Here is an 18828-nt window from a genome sequence, read left to right on the forward strand (position 1 = left end):
GACAGTACAATAACATACTCACTGGGCAAAAACTGGTTGAATCAACCTTTGTTTCCTGTCATTTCAACCCAAAAAAATCTATATGATGACATCAACGTGGAAAACTAATTGGATTTGCAAAATGTCATCAATTGTAAGGGCATTTAGACACCCAACTTTTAACATAAATCCAATAACATGTGAAATGTATTTTTAACCAAACTGACGTCTGTGCCGAGTGGGTAGCCAGTACTTCCATGTTTTTGACCTTCATATTGAGTCCTAAAAGTCCACAAACCTTTTCCAGCCAGTCTGTCTACTGCAGCCCAAAGTCAATGACACTCAAAAGGCACAGAGACAATACACCACAGAAAACACTGCTGCTGCTGACGGAAAACACACAAACTGCTGCTAAGAACACACACTGTGCACAGTGACCTTCACACTCAATGGGGAGAACTGCAAGCTCAGTATACCTGGCAGCCCCTGTTCACTGGAGGTAAGTTACACATTTGGCATATGTGACTTCAATGACTCAAAAGTAGAGACACAGATCAGGCTTCAGATATTCATATACACACATACAGCCAGTCGATAACCTAACCATGTGTTACTGCATGTGAATGAAATCACAGCTGAAAGAACCATTCATACAACAAATAATTCATGCATAAGCACCTTCCCAGCCATACAGTCACTCACTTAGCTTGACTGTAACCTGCACAGATTCTACAATATGTTAACAGCACAGCAACACTGCCAACAAGACAGATTTATGGCTGCAGAATCCCCCTGATCGCCTGCAACTCCCTCCTTTTCCCCTCTCTCAACCTCCTCCATTGCTCCCTCGATCCTTGCTCCTCTCCCAATCACTCTCTCTTCTCTGTCCGTCTCTCATCCTCCCTTTACCCCCTCACCTTGCATCAGTTCCCTGCAAAGAATCTCCGTATTGTGTGGCTTTCCTCCCTCCTCCACCTCCTCTTCTTCCTCCTCCTGGCTCCCGTGGCCGCTCTCCTTCTCTTCCTCCTCCTCCTCCTCGGAAGCAGAGGAGCTCCACACCTCCATGGTGACCGGACAGAAGCTCTCTTCCATCCCTCCTTCTGTTATATTGCTCTATTTATTCTTGTTCTTCTGTTCCCCGTTTCGTGCTCCGTGGCGCGTTCAAAACAGTATCCTCCTCTGTGTCCCTGTGACTGTGTGGGTATGTGTTACGTGTGTGAGAGGAGACTGAGCTGTCCTTAGTGTTAATATGTAATCCCTCTGACTCGGAGGTCCATCTGCCGTCACCCTCTTGCTTATATCAACCTGGCCACACTGGACTGTGGGAACGCAGAAAGAGAAGGAGCGGTGTCGGAGGTAGTTTTGAGACCAGAACGACGCATAAAAGCTAAAATAGATCATACCCAACTTTGCCTAAGAACTATACATATAGAAATGCAAGTCTTTAATATAAAACACAATACAAAATTATAATCTGGTTTAGCGAGAGAATGCATTTAGTCCCGGCATCCCCGTGAGGCAAAGTGAGATGGTACGTTCCAGCCAAGGCCATGACTGTTATCTTCCTGCACACATAATACTGGTGCAGACTGAGCCACACCCCCTTCTAGAGGGAGAGGGATGCAACACTGATACTGTACAAACAGACTGGGATTGTAAATCGACTGTTGATGTTTGTGTGGCTGTTGCTGTTTGTGTGGTGAGAGGATAGGTGTCAGAGGGAAAGTAGTATATGAATTGACGTCAAGCTGGGTTTTCAGCAGGGCCTCTCAATGTACTGAGCTCTTTAGTATGTTAGCACAAACCTCACATGCACAGTAAAATAATGCAAACACAATAGTGAATGTACAAACTGGAGAGATGCCCATTGTTTTCGTGTTTTGCAAATAATGGTCTGTATTGACAGAGTTCAAATAAAGTAATCCCAAAGTACTAAAGCTGCTTATTTCACATCAACTGATATGTGGAAAAACAATATATCAGATATATGCCAGGTATGCTTTATTGACATATAACAACTTTGTATAGGGAAAAACACATCACTGAAGTCTAGCCTTCATCACCACCAACCATCATCATCACTTCATCCACCCAGTGCCGTCCCTGTTGCTACCCTGGCACTCAAGTGTTCTCTCCCGATCAAATATTAACCTCCCCTTCATAAATGTTTCACCCGCAGACGGTTTCTTTCAGGTCGAGTGCGGCACGCAAGGGGCGGCTGGGACACAACTTTCACCGTCTCCCCTTCCCTTTCCTTTCGCTCTTTACACCTCCCCCAATCCCGTTTCATCCCCCTATCCACGTTGCTTTCCTACCAGGGTTGTGTACACAGCACCCCAACATGACGCATTAGCCAGCCAAGACAAAATGGAGGCTGCCAGCTCCCTACAAATATCAGCCCATCCAATACAAGTGGACTTCCTTACCCTTCCAAACCTCACTGATTAATTCAGTTAACAGAAACCGGTCGCTGATACAATAGGATTTGTTGAGTCACAGTATTAGAAAGACAATGGAAAGTTAGATTAAGCTAGGGCCAAGATGGCTAAAGAAGGCTACAGTGCAGAATATGCACGGTCGGGCCCTTTGTCTCCAATAAAAAGTGCACCAAACCCAAGCTCATTAAAAGCCGTGTAGTAAAGTTTGTTAACATTTTCCTCACATTATCTATGACAAAGCTGACGTTTTTGCAAAGGCATGAAATAACACGTACCATACGCACTAAGCAGTCATAATTAGCTGACTGATTTGAAACAGTCATGACTATGCCAACCTAGCCATTGTTTTGTTTTTGTATTGTTTTTGTATTGAATATTTAAAAAACATACAATATACTGGCAGTGAAGCCGCTCAACAACCACATCACATTAGTCGTCTAACAGACTCCCATCCAGAGAGACACACAGAAGTAACCAGGGTCAACGCCCTGCTCAAGATCTCCCACAAGGTCAAAAACGGGGACCTGAACCAGTGATCCATCAGCCACCGGCCCAAACCGTCCTCCCCCTACGGTTCCCCAAGAACTGCCCCTCAACCATCTGGGACCCCCCACACAGTCCCACACCCCAGCCTAGCCATTATTAGAGTGCATAAAATAGCACTGCAAGCAACCTGACAATGTTATATTGACATAAAATGATGTCAGTTATCATGACTTATGTAATATCATACTAATAACAGTGGAAGGATCAAGTAAAGTGTTACCAAGAGCTGCTATTCATGGACAAATCCATTCTGCCTCTGCAGATATGGACAAAAACATAAGTTGCTAGTCAATATTGACACAAGAAACCACTTTGCACTGATATCACTTCCTTGCAATCAACCAATAGAATGCAGTTCACAGTTCAATATTTGACTAAGATGAAAGAACACACCCTTAGAGGTCAATGGCCAAATAGTTTTATGGGCGCCTACGGTTTCCGTGGAAACACAGTATGAGAAAAACAACACCGTAAGCTCCATATCACTGATCAGATAAAGAGAGACTGAACCAGTGTAAAGTACACTATGAAGTGGTCACATAGCAAGCGTTGATCAACAAAGACATATGAAGAGTGTAATCAGTCACGTTCTACTCTTTGACGTGGTCAGCCGTCCAGCGCAACGGCAAAACACAAAGGTTGCATCTGAAATGTCACCATACTCCCTGTCTAATGCCCTACTTTTGAACCAAGCCAGGGTCAAAAGTAGTGCACTACATAGGGAATAGGATGCCATTTCAGACTCACCCAGAGATAGGGGTTAACTCCCTTTCAGGTGGGTCTATCTACTTACATGGGCATCCACCCATATCCCTGCCAGCTCTGTTAAGACTGTAAGCTGTACCGGTATTTCAAGCAACAGAGCCAGACACAAAAGGACTACTTACTAATACGTCTGTAACTGGAAGGAAGTTGAATCTTAAAAAAAAAAAGAAGGGTGGCAGAGAAGGAGAGAGAGTCTTTGAGATGGAGAAAAAGAAGCCAGAAGGTGCATGAAAGAACCCGGAAATAACAGAGAAAAGGGAGTAAGAGAAACATACTGAATTGGTATAAAAGAGACAGCTAGAGGAGGGTAGAAAGTGAGAGAAGCAGTGAATGGGTCAACCCACAGACGGAACAGAGAGCAAAAACAGGAGCGAGGGAACAGATTTAGATCAGAACAGGTGTGCACCAATGTAGATTGCCTGAAGAGGGACACCCAAATAAGAGCTTTACAGAAGTTTAGGGCACGTGACGCGTGCTAAGGAGCTAATGTCAACACGGGATCAGGCATAAGACACAGCTGTGTGTCAGCTGACTGGCTGTGTACCCGTCTGTCCTGTGCTCTGCAAAGAAGACAGAGTGAAAGGAGGGTACAGCCTATCCTGCCTTATAAAGGAGTACGCCATGCAATCATATGGGATATTGCAACTCTGGCACGGACTGTATCCCCCAGCCCAAAGCAGCTTGAATGAAAGGAGGGTACAGCCTATCCTGCCTTATGGGGGATTATTCTCACTATCTTATTGGAATCAGGCAACCCTCGTATCCCTGGCACAGTACCCCCAGTTACGATTGCCTTGAGTAAAAGAGAGTAGTCTATCCTGTCTTACATGGGAACCAACATGGCAATGTACCCCTAGTCACGATCGGCTTGAGTGTAGGGTTGGGACAATACCAGCCTTGCGATACTCGTTAGTATCTTGGCAAGGAAACAAAACACAAAGCGGATTTAACTTCTTTAGGGAAACAGTCCTAATGTTGGAAACAAACATCATATATCACCAGGCTGTCCCATTGAGGTATAAAAAAAAAAATCACACAAAAAAAAAAAAAAAAAAACAGGGGAAACCTGGCCAAAATGTTCAACCAATCTTAAACGTCCGTCTATATTTGAGACCCTCGACTTGCTTTCACATTAATTAACCTCTTCAGGATGTCTCTCTCAAGAATTACACCAAAGGCCACAAATACACACTGTTTACACAGCAAACCCAATCTCTGAGCTTTCAACCTGTCACCATTCCGACACCTCTCTGGTCTAAACTATGCTCACAGACAGATCATTAAAATATACACTACTGATGGGTTGCTAAGACGACCAAGTCCTACACAGTGACGAGAGTACGGTCAGTGTCGCCGTGATGTCGGAAGAACAGTCAGTGCTCGGGACCAAGCCCTTTGTAAAGGCTACTGTTAAAGTCAGTCCTGGACTGGAGGTGCAGAAGGAAACTGATTGTAGCTAACAGGCTAATCAGTTTAGTGGCATTTGGCATCTGTGGCCCCAAGCAACAGGGGAAGGGATGTGGCTAGAGGATTAGACACCTCCCCTAAAGTCACCAGAGGGAAGGGGGAGGAGCAGAGGGAGGGGTAAGGATCTTTTGTTAGCTCCTCTACTAAACAGACCATACATAGGCGTACTACTGTACTGTATTGATAAATGGAGATGCTGATATAATAGTGTCCCGTTAACGTGATTATGACAGTGGAGTAGCATTGTAATAGTCAGTAGCATGATGATGTTGAGTGTTGGATTTGGGTAAACTGAGTGTTTGTTGTGTTTAGATTGAGGGATAAAGTATGCAGGAGTCCATGTACCAAATCAACTGTTTCTTCCTAGAATCAGACTATGATCTTGTGACTATGATCAATTTCACCCATATCTATCTCTAGCTCATATTTTAGCATTTACCTTTATAACATTACCCCATTAAAACGATCACAATATTGCTGAAAAAACATTTACAAATCTCATTAGATTTGTTTTTCCACGTCTACGTAGGAGAGTCAAGCGAAAACACTTTGTTGAAAGGACAATTGAAACAGATATAATCTTTAGCTGGACCTTAACTCAGAATCTGCGTCAGACCTCAGATTTACAGTTCAAGATAAACTAGCAGGAGTTTACCATGGTCATTATATACGGTACTCCCTGTTGTCAACATGCTACAAACCAAGCCCTTTGGACCCATACCACCCCATCCAACCAAGAATTTTGTCACCACTATGTGTGATTCTATTATGAGGGTATTTTCAAGTGTGACTTAAAGACACCAGTATAAATTGGTGCAATATCAGATATATTATTGCAGGACAAATTGCTACATTCACAGTCTTCTCTTGTGGACACTACTAATGCTTACACTGTGTATTGAGATACAGTGTCTTGCGAAAGTATTCAACCCCCCTTGGAATTTTGGGGATTTTGTCTCATTTGAATTACACAACATGCCTACCACTTTGAAGATGCAAAATATTTTTTATTGCGAAACAAACAAGAAATAAGACAAAAACAGAAAACTTGAGCGTGCATAACTATTCACCCCCCCCCCCCAAGTCAATACTTTGTAGAGCCACCTTTGCTGCAATTACAGTTGCAAGTATCTTGGGGGTATGTCTCTATAAGCTAGCACATCAAACCCCTGGGATTTTTACCCATTCTTCAAGGCAAAACTGCTCCAGCTCCTTCAAGTTGGATGGATTCCGCTGGTGTACATCAATCTTTAAGTCATACCACAGATTCTCAATTGGCTTGAGGTCTGGGCTTTGACTAGACCATTCCAAGACATTTAAATGTTTCCCCTTAAACCACGCAATTGTTGTTTTAGCAGAATGCTTAGGGTCATTGTCCTGCTGGAAGGTGAACCTCCATCCCAGTCTCAAATCCCTGGAAGACTGAAACAGGTTTCCATCAAGAATTTCCCTGTATTTAGTGCCATTCATCATTCCTTCAGTTCTGACCAGTTTCCCAGTCCCTGCCGATGAAAAACATCCCCACAGCATGATTCTGCCACCATCATGGTGTTCTCGGGGTGATGTTGGGTGTGCGCTAAACATAGCGTTTTCCTTGATGACCAAAAGCTACATTTTAGTCTCATCTGACCAGAGTACCTTCTTCCATATGTTTGGGGAGTCTCCCACATTCCTTTTGGCGAACACCAAACGTGTTTGCTTATTTTCTTTCTTTAAGCAATGGCTTTTACTGGCCACTCTTCCGTAAAGCCCAGCTCTGTGGGGTGTATGGCTTATGGACAGATACTCCCATCTCCGCTATGGAGCTTTGCAGTTCCTTCGGGGTTATCTTTGGTCTCTTTGTTGCCTCTCTGATTAATGCCCTCCTTGCATGATCCGTGGGTTTTGGTGGGAGGCCCCCTCTTGGCAGGTTTGTTGTGGTGTCATATTCTTTACATTTTTGAATAATGGATTTAATGGTGGGATGTTCAAAGTTTCAGATATTTTTTATAACACAATCCTGATCTGTACTTCTCCACAACTTTGTCCCTGACCTGTTTGGAAAGCTCCTTGGTCTTCATAGTGTTGCTTGCTTGGTGGTGCCCCTTGCTTAGGTGTTGCAGACTCTGGGGCCTTTCAGAACAGGTGTATATATATTTAGATCATGTGACACTTAAATAAAGTCCACCTGTTTTTTATTTATTTTTATTTCACCTTTATTTAACCAGGTAGGCTAGTTGAGAACAAGTTCTCATTTGCAACTGCGACCTGGCCAAGATAAAGCAAAGCAGTGTGAACAGACAACACAGAGTTACACATGGAGTAAACAATTAACAAGTCAATAACACAGTAGAAAAAAAGGGGAGTCTATATACAATGTGTGCAAAAGGCATGAGGAGGTAGGCGAATAATTACAATATTGCAGATTAACACTGGAGTGATAAATGATCAGATGATCATGTACAGGTAGAGATGTTGGTGTGCAAAAGAGCAGAAAAGTAAATAAATAAAAACTGTGGGGATGAGGTAGGTGAAAATGGGTGGGCTATTTACCAATAGATTATGTACAGCTGCAGCGATCGGTTAGCTGCTCAGATAGCTGATGTTTGAAGTTGGTGAGAGAGATAAAAGTCTCCAACTTCAGCGATTTTTGCAATTCGTTCCAGTCACAGGCAGCAGAGTACTGGAACGAAAGGCGGCCGAATGAGGTGTTGGCTTTAGGGATGATCAGTGAGATACACCTGCTGGAGCGTGTGCTACGGATGGGTGTTGCCATCGTGACCAGTGAACTGAGATAAGGCGGAGCTTTACCTAGCATGGCCTTGTAGATGACCTGGAGCCAGTGGGTCTGGCGACGAATATGTAGCGAGGGCCAGCCGACTAGAGCATACAAGTCGCAGTGGTGGGTAGTATAAGGTGCTTTAGTGACAAAACGGATGGCACTGTGATAAACTGCATCCAGTTTGCTGAGTAGAGTGTTGGAAGCGATTTTGTAGATGACATCGCCGAAGTCGAGGATCGGTAGGATAGTCAGTTTTACTAGGGTAAGCTTGGCAGCGTGAGTGAAGGAGGCTTTGTTGCGGAATAGAAAGCAGACTCTTGATTTGATTTTCGATTGGAGATGTTTGATACGAGTCTGGAAGAGAGTTTGCAGTCTTGCCAGACACCTAGGTACTTATAGGTGTCCACATATTCAAGGTCGGAACCATCCAGTGTGGTGATGCTAGTCGGGCATGCGGGTGCAGGCATCGATCGGTTGAAAAGCATGCATTTGGTTTTACTAGCGTTTAAGAGCGTGTACCACCTGTGTGCAATCTAGCTAATTCTGTGACTTCTGAAGGTAATTGGTTGCACTAGATCTCATTTAGGGGCTTCATAGCAAATGGGGTGAATACATACAGTGGGGCAAAAAAGTATTTAGTCAGCCACCAATTGTGCAAGTTCTCCCACTTAAAAATATGAGAGAGGCCTGTAATTTTCATCATAGGTACACGTCAACTATAACAGACAAAATGAGAGAGAAAAAAATCCAGAAAATCACATTGTAGGATTTTTAATGAATTTATTTGCAAATTATGGTGGAAAATAAGTATTTGGTCAACTACAAACAAGCAAGATGTCTGGCTCTCACAGACCTGTAACTTCTTCTTTAAGAGGCTCCTCTGTCCTCCACTCGTTACCTGTTTTAATGGCACCTGTTTGAACTTGTTATCAGTATAAAAGACACATGTCCACAACCTCAAACAGTCACACCCCAAAAACTCCACTATGGCCAAGACCAAAGAGCTGTCAAAGGACACCAGAAACAAAATTGTAGACCTGCACCAGGCTGGGAAGACTGAATCTGCAATAGGTAAGCAGCTTGGTGTGAAGTAATCAACTGTGGGAGCAATTATTAGGAAATGGAAGACATACAAGACAACTGATAATCTCCCTCGATCTGGGGCTCCACGCAAGATCTCACCCCGTGGGGTCAAAATGATCACAAGAACGGTGAGCAAAAATCCCAGAACCACACGGGGGTACCTAGTGAATGACCTGCAGAGAGCTGGGACCAAAGTAACTAAGCCTACCATCAGTAACACACTACACCGCCAGGGACTCAAATCCTGCAGTGCCAGACGTGTCCCCCTGCTTAAGCCAGTACACGTCCAGGCCCGTCTGAAGTTTGCTAGAGAGCATTTGGATGATCCAGAAGAAGATTGGGAGAATGTCATATGGTCAGATGAAACCAAAATATAACTTTTTGGTAAAAACTCAATTCGTCGTGTTTGGAGGACAAAGAATGCTGAGTTGCATCCAAAGAACACCATACCTACTGTGAAGCATGGGGGTGGAAACATCATGCTTTGGGGCTGTTTTTCTGCAAAGGGACTAGGACGACTGATCCGTGTAAAGGAAAGAATGAATGGGGCCATGTATCGTGAGATTTTGAGTGAAAACCTCCTTCCATCAGCAAGGGCATTGAAGATGAAACGTGGTTGGGTCTTTCAGCATGACAATGATCCCAAACACACCACCCGGGCAACAAAGAAGTGGCTTCGTAAGAAGCATTTCAAGGTCCTGAGTGGCCTAGCCAGTCTCCAGATCTCCACCCCATAGAAAATCTTTGGAGGGAGATGAAAGTCCGTGTTGCCCAGCAACAGCCCCAAAACATCACTGCTCTAGAGGAGATCTGCATGGAGGAATGGGCCAAAATACCAGCAACAGTGTGTGAAAACTTTGTTTAGACTTACAGAAAACGTTTGACCTCTGTCATTGCCAACAAAGGGTATATAACAAAGTATTGAGATAAACTTTTGTTATTGACCAAATACTTATTTTCCACCATCATTTGCAAATAAATTCATTAAAAATCCTACAATGTGATTTTCTGGATTTTTTTTTCACTCATTTTGTCTGTCATAGTTGAAGTGTACCTATGATGAAAATTACAGGCCTCATCTTTTTAAGTGGGAGAACTTGCACAATTGGTGGCTGACTAAATAATTTTTTGCCCCACTGTATGCACGCACCACTTTTCCGTGGGGTTTTTTATTTTTTGAAACAAGTAATTTTTTAAATTTCACTTCACCAATTGACTATTTTGTGCATGTTCATTACATGAAATCCAAATAAAAATAAATGTAAATTACAGGTTGTAATGAAACAAAATAGGAAAAATGCCAAGGGGGTGAATACTTCTGCAAGGCATTGTATCTTATTTCTTCCAATTGTATTTGTCTTACAGGCAAGGAGTCAGACCACAAGCTCTTTAGATCCACACCATATGGATGACCTGATAACGGCAAAAGAGAGAGAGATTATCCTATCATTGTTATACTAAAAAGTCCAGTGATTAAAGGATATGTGTTATCTGTGAAAAGGTTTCCATTTACCAATTACAGAGCATATGTGAGGGGTCAATTCACAGTAGGACTTTAAGATGGAATTGCTGTAGGCTAAAACATTGCCTATAAAACACTATGGGCTGTTCAATTCTGTTCCTGGAGGGCCGGAACATTTGTTTTTTTGTTTCTACTTAGTAGTTAATTGCACTCACCTGGTGTCCCAGGTCTAAATTAGTCCCTAATTGGAAAGAGAGGACGCAAAACAGAAGTGTTTCGGCCCTCCAGGACCGGAATTGAATAGCCCTGCGACATTCAGTACATATTCAACTGAGGAATAAGTCATGTATTGACTTCATCTTACCAGGTTAGGACACTAGATAGTGGACAGCATGTTCTCAACCCTGAAATATAAGACACGCCTCCACAGTGGTACATGCAATAGCTTTGGGAGTCGGTAGCCCTGGTCCTGAATGCCACAGGTACAGTACATCAAGTTGTGTATGTTTAAGCATCAGTTCCTGTAAGGGCTGAAAGTAGAACTAATTTCTTCCCGGTACAGGACCTCCTATATGTGCATCCATTTGAGTGTGTCCCCAAAAAATGTATGGGCCTAAAACATAGAATTAAATATAGAATCCCAATCAATTTAATATGATCTCTGTGGGCCTAGTCAAAAAGATTTGTAATTTTACTCGAAAAATGTATGACCTTTTATTGTGGCATAAACACAACCAGTCATGATGTTTTGATCTGATTGTCAAACAATGACTTCAAAGCTGGGGGCTTATTTATTTTTTAATGAGGCATACAAAGTATACAGTATGTTATGGTGTCGGGTGCATTTTCCTGGCATGGTTTAGATCTACTTGTATAATCTATGCATCATGAATCTATGCATCTAACCATTTTAAGACACTTTATGTTGGTGTTTCATTTATTTTGGCAGTTAGATGTATGGCTTGTGATCAAATGTAATCCACAGTTATTGTTTAGAAACTATTGATCCTCTTTGGCTAAATTATGCTCTCTGTTGTATTTTGAACATTGAGAGTTGTCTCCTGTGGTTGGATAAAATAAATAATAATAATACAATTTGTTTTACCTCTTGGGCTTCCAATGGGCTTGGGCCCTGCCCCTGACTCACACAATTGACCAGTAAAATTGATTTATTATGCAATTATTATTATTTTTAAGTTTATTAAATCAGTCCCCAGTTACCCACGTGGGCCCCCTACCTCCTCCCCCCATCTGACGATTAACAGGGCAGCAGGAGCAGGCTGTGTACACTCATTGACAGCGGGCTTCTGAGTCCTCCTGTGGTTGGCGGTTGCAGTAAAAAGAAAGATGGAGTGCATTCGGAAAGTATTCAGACCCTCAACTTTTTCCACATTTTATTACGTTACAGACTCTTCTCTGCAGAAGAGAAGCTCTCAAGCTCTCAGGTTGGATGGGGAATGTCGCTGCACAGCTATTTTCATGTTTCTCCAGAGATGTTCGATCGAGTTCAAGACCCGGGCTCTGGCTGGGCCACTCATGGACATTCAGAGACTTGTCCCAAAGCCACTCCTGCGTTGTCTTGGCTGTGTGCTTAGGGTCGTTGTCCTGTTGGAAGGTGAACCTTCGCCCCGGTCAGGTCCTGAGCGCTCTGGAGCAGGTTTTCATCTCTGTGCTTTGCTCCGTTCCTCTTTCTTTCCTGATGCTGCCACCACCATGCTTCACCGTAGGGATGGTGTCAGATTTCCTCCAGACAAGACGCTTGGCATTCAGGACAAAGAGTTCAATCTTGGTTTCATCAGACCAGAGAATCTTGTTTCTCTCATGGTCCGAGAGTCTTAGGTGCCTTTTGGCAAACTCCAAGTGGACTGTCGTGTGCCTTTTACTGAGGACTGGCTTCCCTTTCCATAAGGTTCTCCCATCTCTACAGAGGAACTCTGGAGCTCTGTCAGAGTGACCATCGGATTCTTGGTCAATTCCCTTGGATAAAATTAATAATAATAATACATTTTATTTTGCCTCTTGGGCTTCCAACAGGCTTGGGCCCAGCCCCTGACTCACACAATTGACCAGTAACATTGATTTATTATGCATTTAAAAAAAAAAAAATTTAAGTTTATTAATCAGTTAACCAATCAAGACAGGGCTCCCCAGTTACCCATGTGGGCCCCCTACCTCCTTCTCCTCCCCACCATCTAACGATTAACAGGGCAGCAGGAGCAGGCTGTGTGCACTCATTGACAGCGGGCTTCTGAGTCCTCCTGTGGTTGAGGAAAACATTCCCTGACCAAGGCCCTTCTACCCAATTGCTCAGTTTTACCAGGCGGCCAGCTGTAGGGGGAGTCTTGGTGGTTGCAAACATCATCTATCTAAGAATGATGTTCTTAGTGACCTTTAAATGCTGCATACAATTTTTTGGTACCCTTCACCAGATATGTGCCTTGACACAATCCTGTCTCAGAGCTTTACGGGCAATTTCTTCGACCTCATAGCTTGATTTTTGCTCTGACATGAACTGTCAACTGTGAGACCTTATATAGACAGGTGTGTGCCTTTCCAAATCATGGCCAATCAAATGAATTGACCACAGGTGGACTCCAATCAAGTTGAAGGAACATCTCAAAGATGATCAATGGAAACAGGCACATGAGCTCAATTTTGAGTCTCATAGCAAAGGGTCTGAATACTTTTGTGAATAAGGTATTTATGTTTTTTATGTTTTATACATTTGCTAAACTTTCTACAACCTGTTTGTGCTTCGTCGTTATGGGATATTGTGTGTAGATTGATGAGGAAAACATTTTAAAAATCAATTTTAGAATAAGGCTGTAACGTAATAACATTTCAAAAAAGGGAAGGGGTCTGAATGCACCGTATATTTATTTTTTTGAAACACATTTTTTAAATATTTTTTTGCTACCTCTTGGGCCCCCCACAGTCCTAGGCCCAGGGGCATCAGCCCCTGTAAACCCCTGCATTAATCCAGCCCTGCTTCAAAGGGCTGTTTTACTAGACTACCTGTGCATGTTCAGCCACTGGCAACATATTTCCAGCCTCCAAACAGTGGTGAATTGAAAGAGACATCTGTTACACAAAACACCAAAAAGTATTATGACATTTGGCGATTGTCAAAAGGGCCCGAATGGACGTGTCCACTGCTGTCCAAGTATGTCTCGGTGTCAGCCACTCATCTCTGCCTTGGCAAAATGTCTGTGTTTTCGTCAAATCACATCGCAATTTGGAGCGTAGGCTATACCAGACATTTTCATGTTCATCTGCGAATTGTTCTTGTGGTCCTTCTGTAGCTCAGTTGGTAGAGCATGGCGCTTGTAACGCCAGGGTAGTGGGTTCGATCCCCGGGACCACCCATACGTAGAATGTATGCACACATGACTGTAAGTCGCTTTGGATAAAAGCGTCTGCTAAATGGCATATATTATATTATTATTATATTATTCTTGCCTCTGATATGCAGCAATGATAATAATGGTGTAATATAGGAGAGACAGGGGGACCTGATCCTAGATCAGCACTCCTATTCTAAAACCCTTTATGAATACGAGCTCCAATTTAGATCTAGGAGACCAGGTAGGTGGTTTCACTCATCATTGGATTTAAGTGGTTGATTCCCTCCAAGCTAAGTTGGTGAAGTGATTAACTAGTAAAACAGGTGCGGTACATTTGGCACTCCGGTACCAGAGTTGCCTTCTCCTGTGTTAGATGCCTAGCGTGGACAGAGTGGTGAACTTACAGAAGTACTTGAGTGTCTCTTCTATCTGGTCGTGTGTGAGTCCCAGGGCAACCTCCGGGGGCAGCAGAGGAGTGTGGAGCCAGTCGTCGTGGTCGTAGCCAAACATGCAGTCTGCCCGCAGAGTGTAGTTAGGCAGTCCCTCAGACAGCAGGCTCACTATCTCTACCTCACTATCGCCACCTGAACAAAGTTCTGACAGTGGGGAGGGAGTGTATGAGGGTGTGGCAAGGGAGATATGGAAGAACAAAGAGACAGCATTCATCACATTGGATTGAGTGTTCTGAAATCTCCAAGTCTCTGCTGCCCCCCTGAGGCACTGACTGGATGGAGTTCCCATCTAATGTCCCCTACAATGGTTCTAGGAGACACATCTTCCCACTAGCTTCTAACAAGTGCTGTCCAACATGAAAGTGAACCCCTTCTCCAATTCCCTACAACCCATCTGCTACATTCATTTACTGTGACCTACCAGTGAGGGTGGACACATCATGGCTTCCCCTATCCACTCTTTCCAGGAGGTCGCACTCCTTATTAAGGCCCTCATAAAGGGGCAGGGTCTCCTCATCGAGGCCCCCGGACGCCTCCCCCCTATAAAGGGAGAGGGTCAACAGGGGGTCCAGTGGGGAGTGTGCGGGCCAGAAGAAGAGATGAGGAGGAGAGGGAGAGGGATGAGGGTGGGACAGCTTGACTGGGGCCAGGGTGTTCAGGGTGAGGGTGGAGGACTCAGGGTTGGTCTCTGTGAGTGACTGAGGCCCCCTGGTGGATCAGGGAGAAACAGCAGGCTGATCGCACATCTGGTACCAGGGCTGGTCTGAGAGAGGAAGAGAGAAAAAATATATAGTGTTGCTAGGTTTCCATCCAATTGGCAACAGATTTTCATGCAAATATTCTAAAAATCTGCATAAAAACACTATGCGCATTTTCCCACCAGAGATGCGTTTCCATCAAATTGACTTGTTGCAGATGAAAGGTGTGTGATGACGTAATGCACATCAAAATACATTTTGCAGTTAAGTTCCCATGTACTGAATAAAAAATACAAGTTTAAATGGGTTTCCATCGCATTTTCAACTACATTGACAGGTTTATCACAACAACAAAAAATTGCGTGACGTAGCGCATGTGCCAACTCTGGTATTGGCACGTGCTCTCCAGCCAACAGCGTAGATACAGTAGGCTACTGTATCTACTACAAAAGTGCAAGATTATTTTTTATTTGTCAAACGGCAGTCAAGCATTGATGACCATGTCACCAGAATGAGACCTTTGGGTATTTATTGGAAAGGAGCATCAAGCTCATCACCTTGCACTTTCACCACCCTGTGAAGTTCATCATAATGTATTTAAATCTGTAGCCTAATAAACTCCATGTGTGACTCCAAGTTACCTTTGACATTACGATTATTATATTCATATTTGCATAAAAGAGCTTCCAATGACATTTTAGGCATAATTCATTTTGCAGACAAAAAGATCCCACCTAGTCTAGTTTATTTTTGGAAAGTTTACTGAAACATTTTCTGTTTCCATCAGTCTTGTCATTTACATGTTTTGATCTGACATGTACTTTACTCGCATAAAAAGGTTGGATGGAAACCTGGTTAGAAAGATGAATTCAAACCGACCATCTTTAATTCACCAACATCATAGTCTTTTACGTTTTAGTGCGGAATGTATGTATCAAGAAAACTCTTATCCCTTTACTGAAATGTATTTCACCCGTTTTTCCAGGTGAGACGCTGAAATGATGCTCTCGTTTTCTATAACAGCCTGGTGAAAAGACATACAGATTTCGGTCACTTTTAAGGACCAGTTGAAAATAAATTTACTTCAGACACTTGAACCACGAATTTACAAGCATCTTAATTTTATTAAAGCCATGTATGCTCCAATTGTCTCACTAGGCTTGGCCTTTTCCCCAGACTTTTCAGGGTCAGAAAGCTAGAGTTACCCTAGCTACACACAGATCACGTTACAACCGGAGCACAACGCACCACCTTGACATTTAAACCAACACAGTTACTAAACAAATGTTGACGAGGCACAATAAATAGTGAACTGGGACTGTGTGCTAAGGCTTGCTGTAACCTGTATTATAGTATTAGGAGTAAAATGCTAATTCATACCGTTTACAAAAGCAAAGAGAAACATGAGTGTCCCTCTTTGTAAGGCATATCAATTCATCTACATGTCTGCCAGGAAATGCTGCGGGGGGGGGTTCAGGACATTCTAACAATGTCCTAATTGTCACATCCAGTTTTATTGTCATATTGTGGTTGTTAGTGTTTGGATACATCAGACATAGGCAATATCAAGGTCAGTGGTAAAGGACAGTGGATATCATACAATACGTTAGCTATGCATTGCAGTCTGAGTCGAGGACATATTATATGTATATTTACCTTTTTTTACCTTTATTTTACTAGGCAAGTCAGTTAAGAACAAATTCTTATTTTCAATGACGGCCTAGGAACTGCCTGTTCAGGGGCAGAACGACAGATTTTGTACCTTGTCAGCTCGGGGATTCGATCTTGCAACCTTTCGGTTACTAGTCCAATGCTCTAACCACTAGGCTACCCTGCCGCCCCAATGAGGACTATTTGGTTAACAAAGCACTGACCGTGCATGTGGGTAGACAAAACATGTGACACGCATGCACTCACACGACGGTAGCCTAGTGGTTACAGCATTGGACTAGTAACCGAAAGGTTGCAAGATCGAATCCCTGAGCTGACAAGGTACAAATCTGTCGTTCCCCTGAACAAGGCAGTTAAACCACTGTTCCTAGGCCGTCATTGAAAATAAGAATTTGTTATTAACTGACTTGCCCACCTTAATAAAGGTTACATTTAAAAAAAAATATTAACTCAGCTGTGTGCAGCTCGCCACACACCCACTCAAGAGACAGATGAGAATGACACTCTCCTCCTCCTTCCTCCCCCTCTCCAACCTCCTTAATTAACTGAGTGTATTGCGCTGGTCACTCCTGCCAAATACATCCATCCACTCCCTCCACGTACAGCTGTCAGAGGGAGCAGCAGGGTCGTATACATACAGCAGGGTCGTATACATACTCTAGGTCTGGCTTTTACTGTATCCACACCCACCACCATGATGATTTATGTCTGGTAGTCCTGTAGCATGTCGTGTCTATTGACAAGAATGATAAGAAGTACTTGTGTTTACACTAGGATGCTAAATAAGGGTGCATGGATGCAATCCAAAATATCATGTTATTATACAATTATAAAATGTCTTATTCCCACGTCTTAAATGACAAATTAAAAGATAGAGGGGAATCAATTGGCATTTGGTACTGGCACTCAACTAACCACACAGTCTCACACACAAAACAAATGGAGCATGCCCATCCGTGCGCACACACACACACACACACACACACACACACACACACACACACAAACAAAAGACATGTCATATCTTTATCAGTCATATTTACATGCTGCCAAGGCCAAGTTGGCAGGCATTGTATTGTGGGTCTATTAACTACCCAGCCAAGCGCAGCCTTGTATCCCATTTAGAGGGGGTCACCAGTGAGTATGGTTATTGGCCATCTCCCCGTCTCTTTCTCTGTGTGGTTGTCATTGGGCCAGGCAGAATGCCAAGGGAAAGACCCTGTTACGCTGCCCAGTGTGCCCACTGTACAACCCTGGGCTCCACTAGGTCCTCGTTCCGAGGTCTGCCAGCAAATTAACAGTCCAGAGAATCTACAGGAACTGTGAGAAAACAATTGTCCAGTTCCCTACACAAACACACAGTGGGGTGCGGAAGACTACTAAGGGCAAAGCCAAAAACGTCTGATCCCTGAGGATGTGTTCAGTACAGTATATCCATGAGGATATAATCAAACACACAGGCGATTGTTTTTGTGTAGCCTACACAAGTTACTCTTGAGAAATGTGGAATGAACAGCAATATGCACAGCAGTATGCTACGTGGTTTAACTCAAACAAGGAAAGTTACGTCAATCTGAATGTCAAGGATCGCAAACGGCTTTCCTAACGTAAATGAGAAGTTAAAACGTTACCTTAAAGTGTTACAGTTGCATAGGGCCGTTCATCCAAGATGAACAGCGCCAAAGGTGAAGGAATAATAAGGAGACTTGTCCGAGGGAACTTCCAATAAGTCACGTATAAAAGTGTAACTCTCTGACTCTAATAATGGATGTCCTTCTGAGTCCGACTGACCTTCCAGAGGACTCGCGTTGAACTCGTAGAGGCCGGTTGGAAGATCCCGTCTTTGGTGCTCTTTGGCCATTCAGAAGGGGTGTGTACGTGTGTGGAGTCACACACGAACGAGAGAGGAAGGAAGGGCAGATGAGGGTGTTACAGAAAGAAGCGAGGGAGGGAGGGTGGGAGGGAGGGGGTAGAAAATAGACAGATAGTGATGGTTGAGGAGGGAGGAGGGACACTTGCAGGGTACAGTACTTAGGAAAGTGGGAAGGGAAGGGGTAGGAAAGAGGGCGCAAACTGAGACGGCGAGAGAGGGCACAGGAGGGAGGAGAGGGGCCCTTGAGAAAAGGGTACTTAGGAAAGAGGAAAGAAAGGGATGAATGGGT

General features: G+C 43.5%; 1 protein-coding gene across 1 annotated transcript in view; it reads right to left on the bottom strand.

Annotated features, from left to right (window-relative positions):
- LOC118389402 (trafficking kinesin-binding protein 1-like) overlaps positions 1–18527 on the bottom strand; it is a 32019-nt gene extending 13492 nt beyond the window's left edge. Inside the window, exons 1-3 of the mRNA XM_052526062.1 lie at positions 18458–18527; positions 14719–15012; positions 14250–14441 (exon numbers count right to left, since the gene is read on the bottom strand). Of these exons, the coding sequence (XP_052382022.1) occupies positions 14250–14441; positions 14719–15012; positions 18458–18527 (556 nt within the window). The remainder of the gene's footprint in view (positions 1–14249; positions 14442–14718; positions 15013–18457) is intronic.
- Positions 18528–18828: the final 301 nt, after the last annotated feature.

Source organism: Oncorhynchus keta, chromosome 10 (assembly GCF_023373465.1).
Source record: "Oncorhynchus keta strain PuntledgeMale-10-30-2019 chromosome 10, Oket_V2, whole genome shotgun sequence".
Taxonomy (NCBI): Eukaryota; Metazoa; Chordata; class Actinopteri; order Salmoniformes; family Salmonidae; genus Oncorhynchus; species Oncorhynchus keta.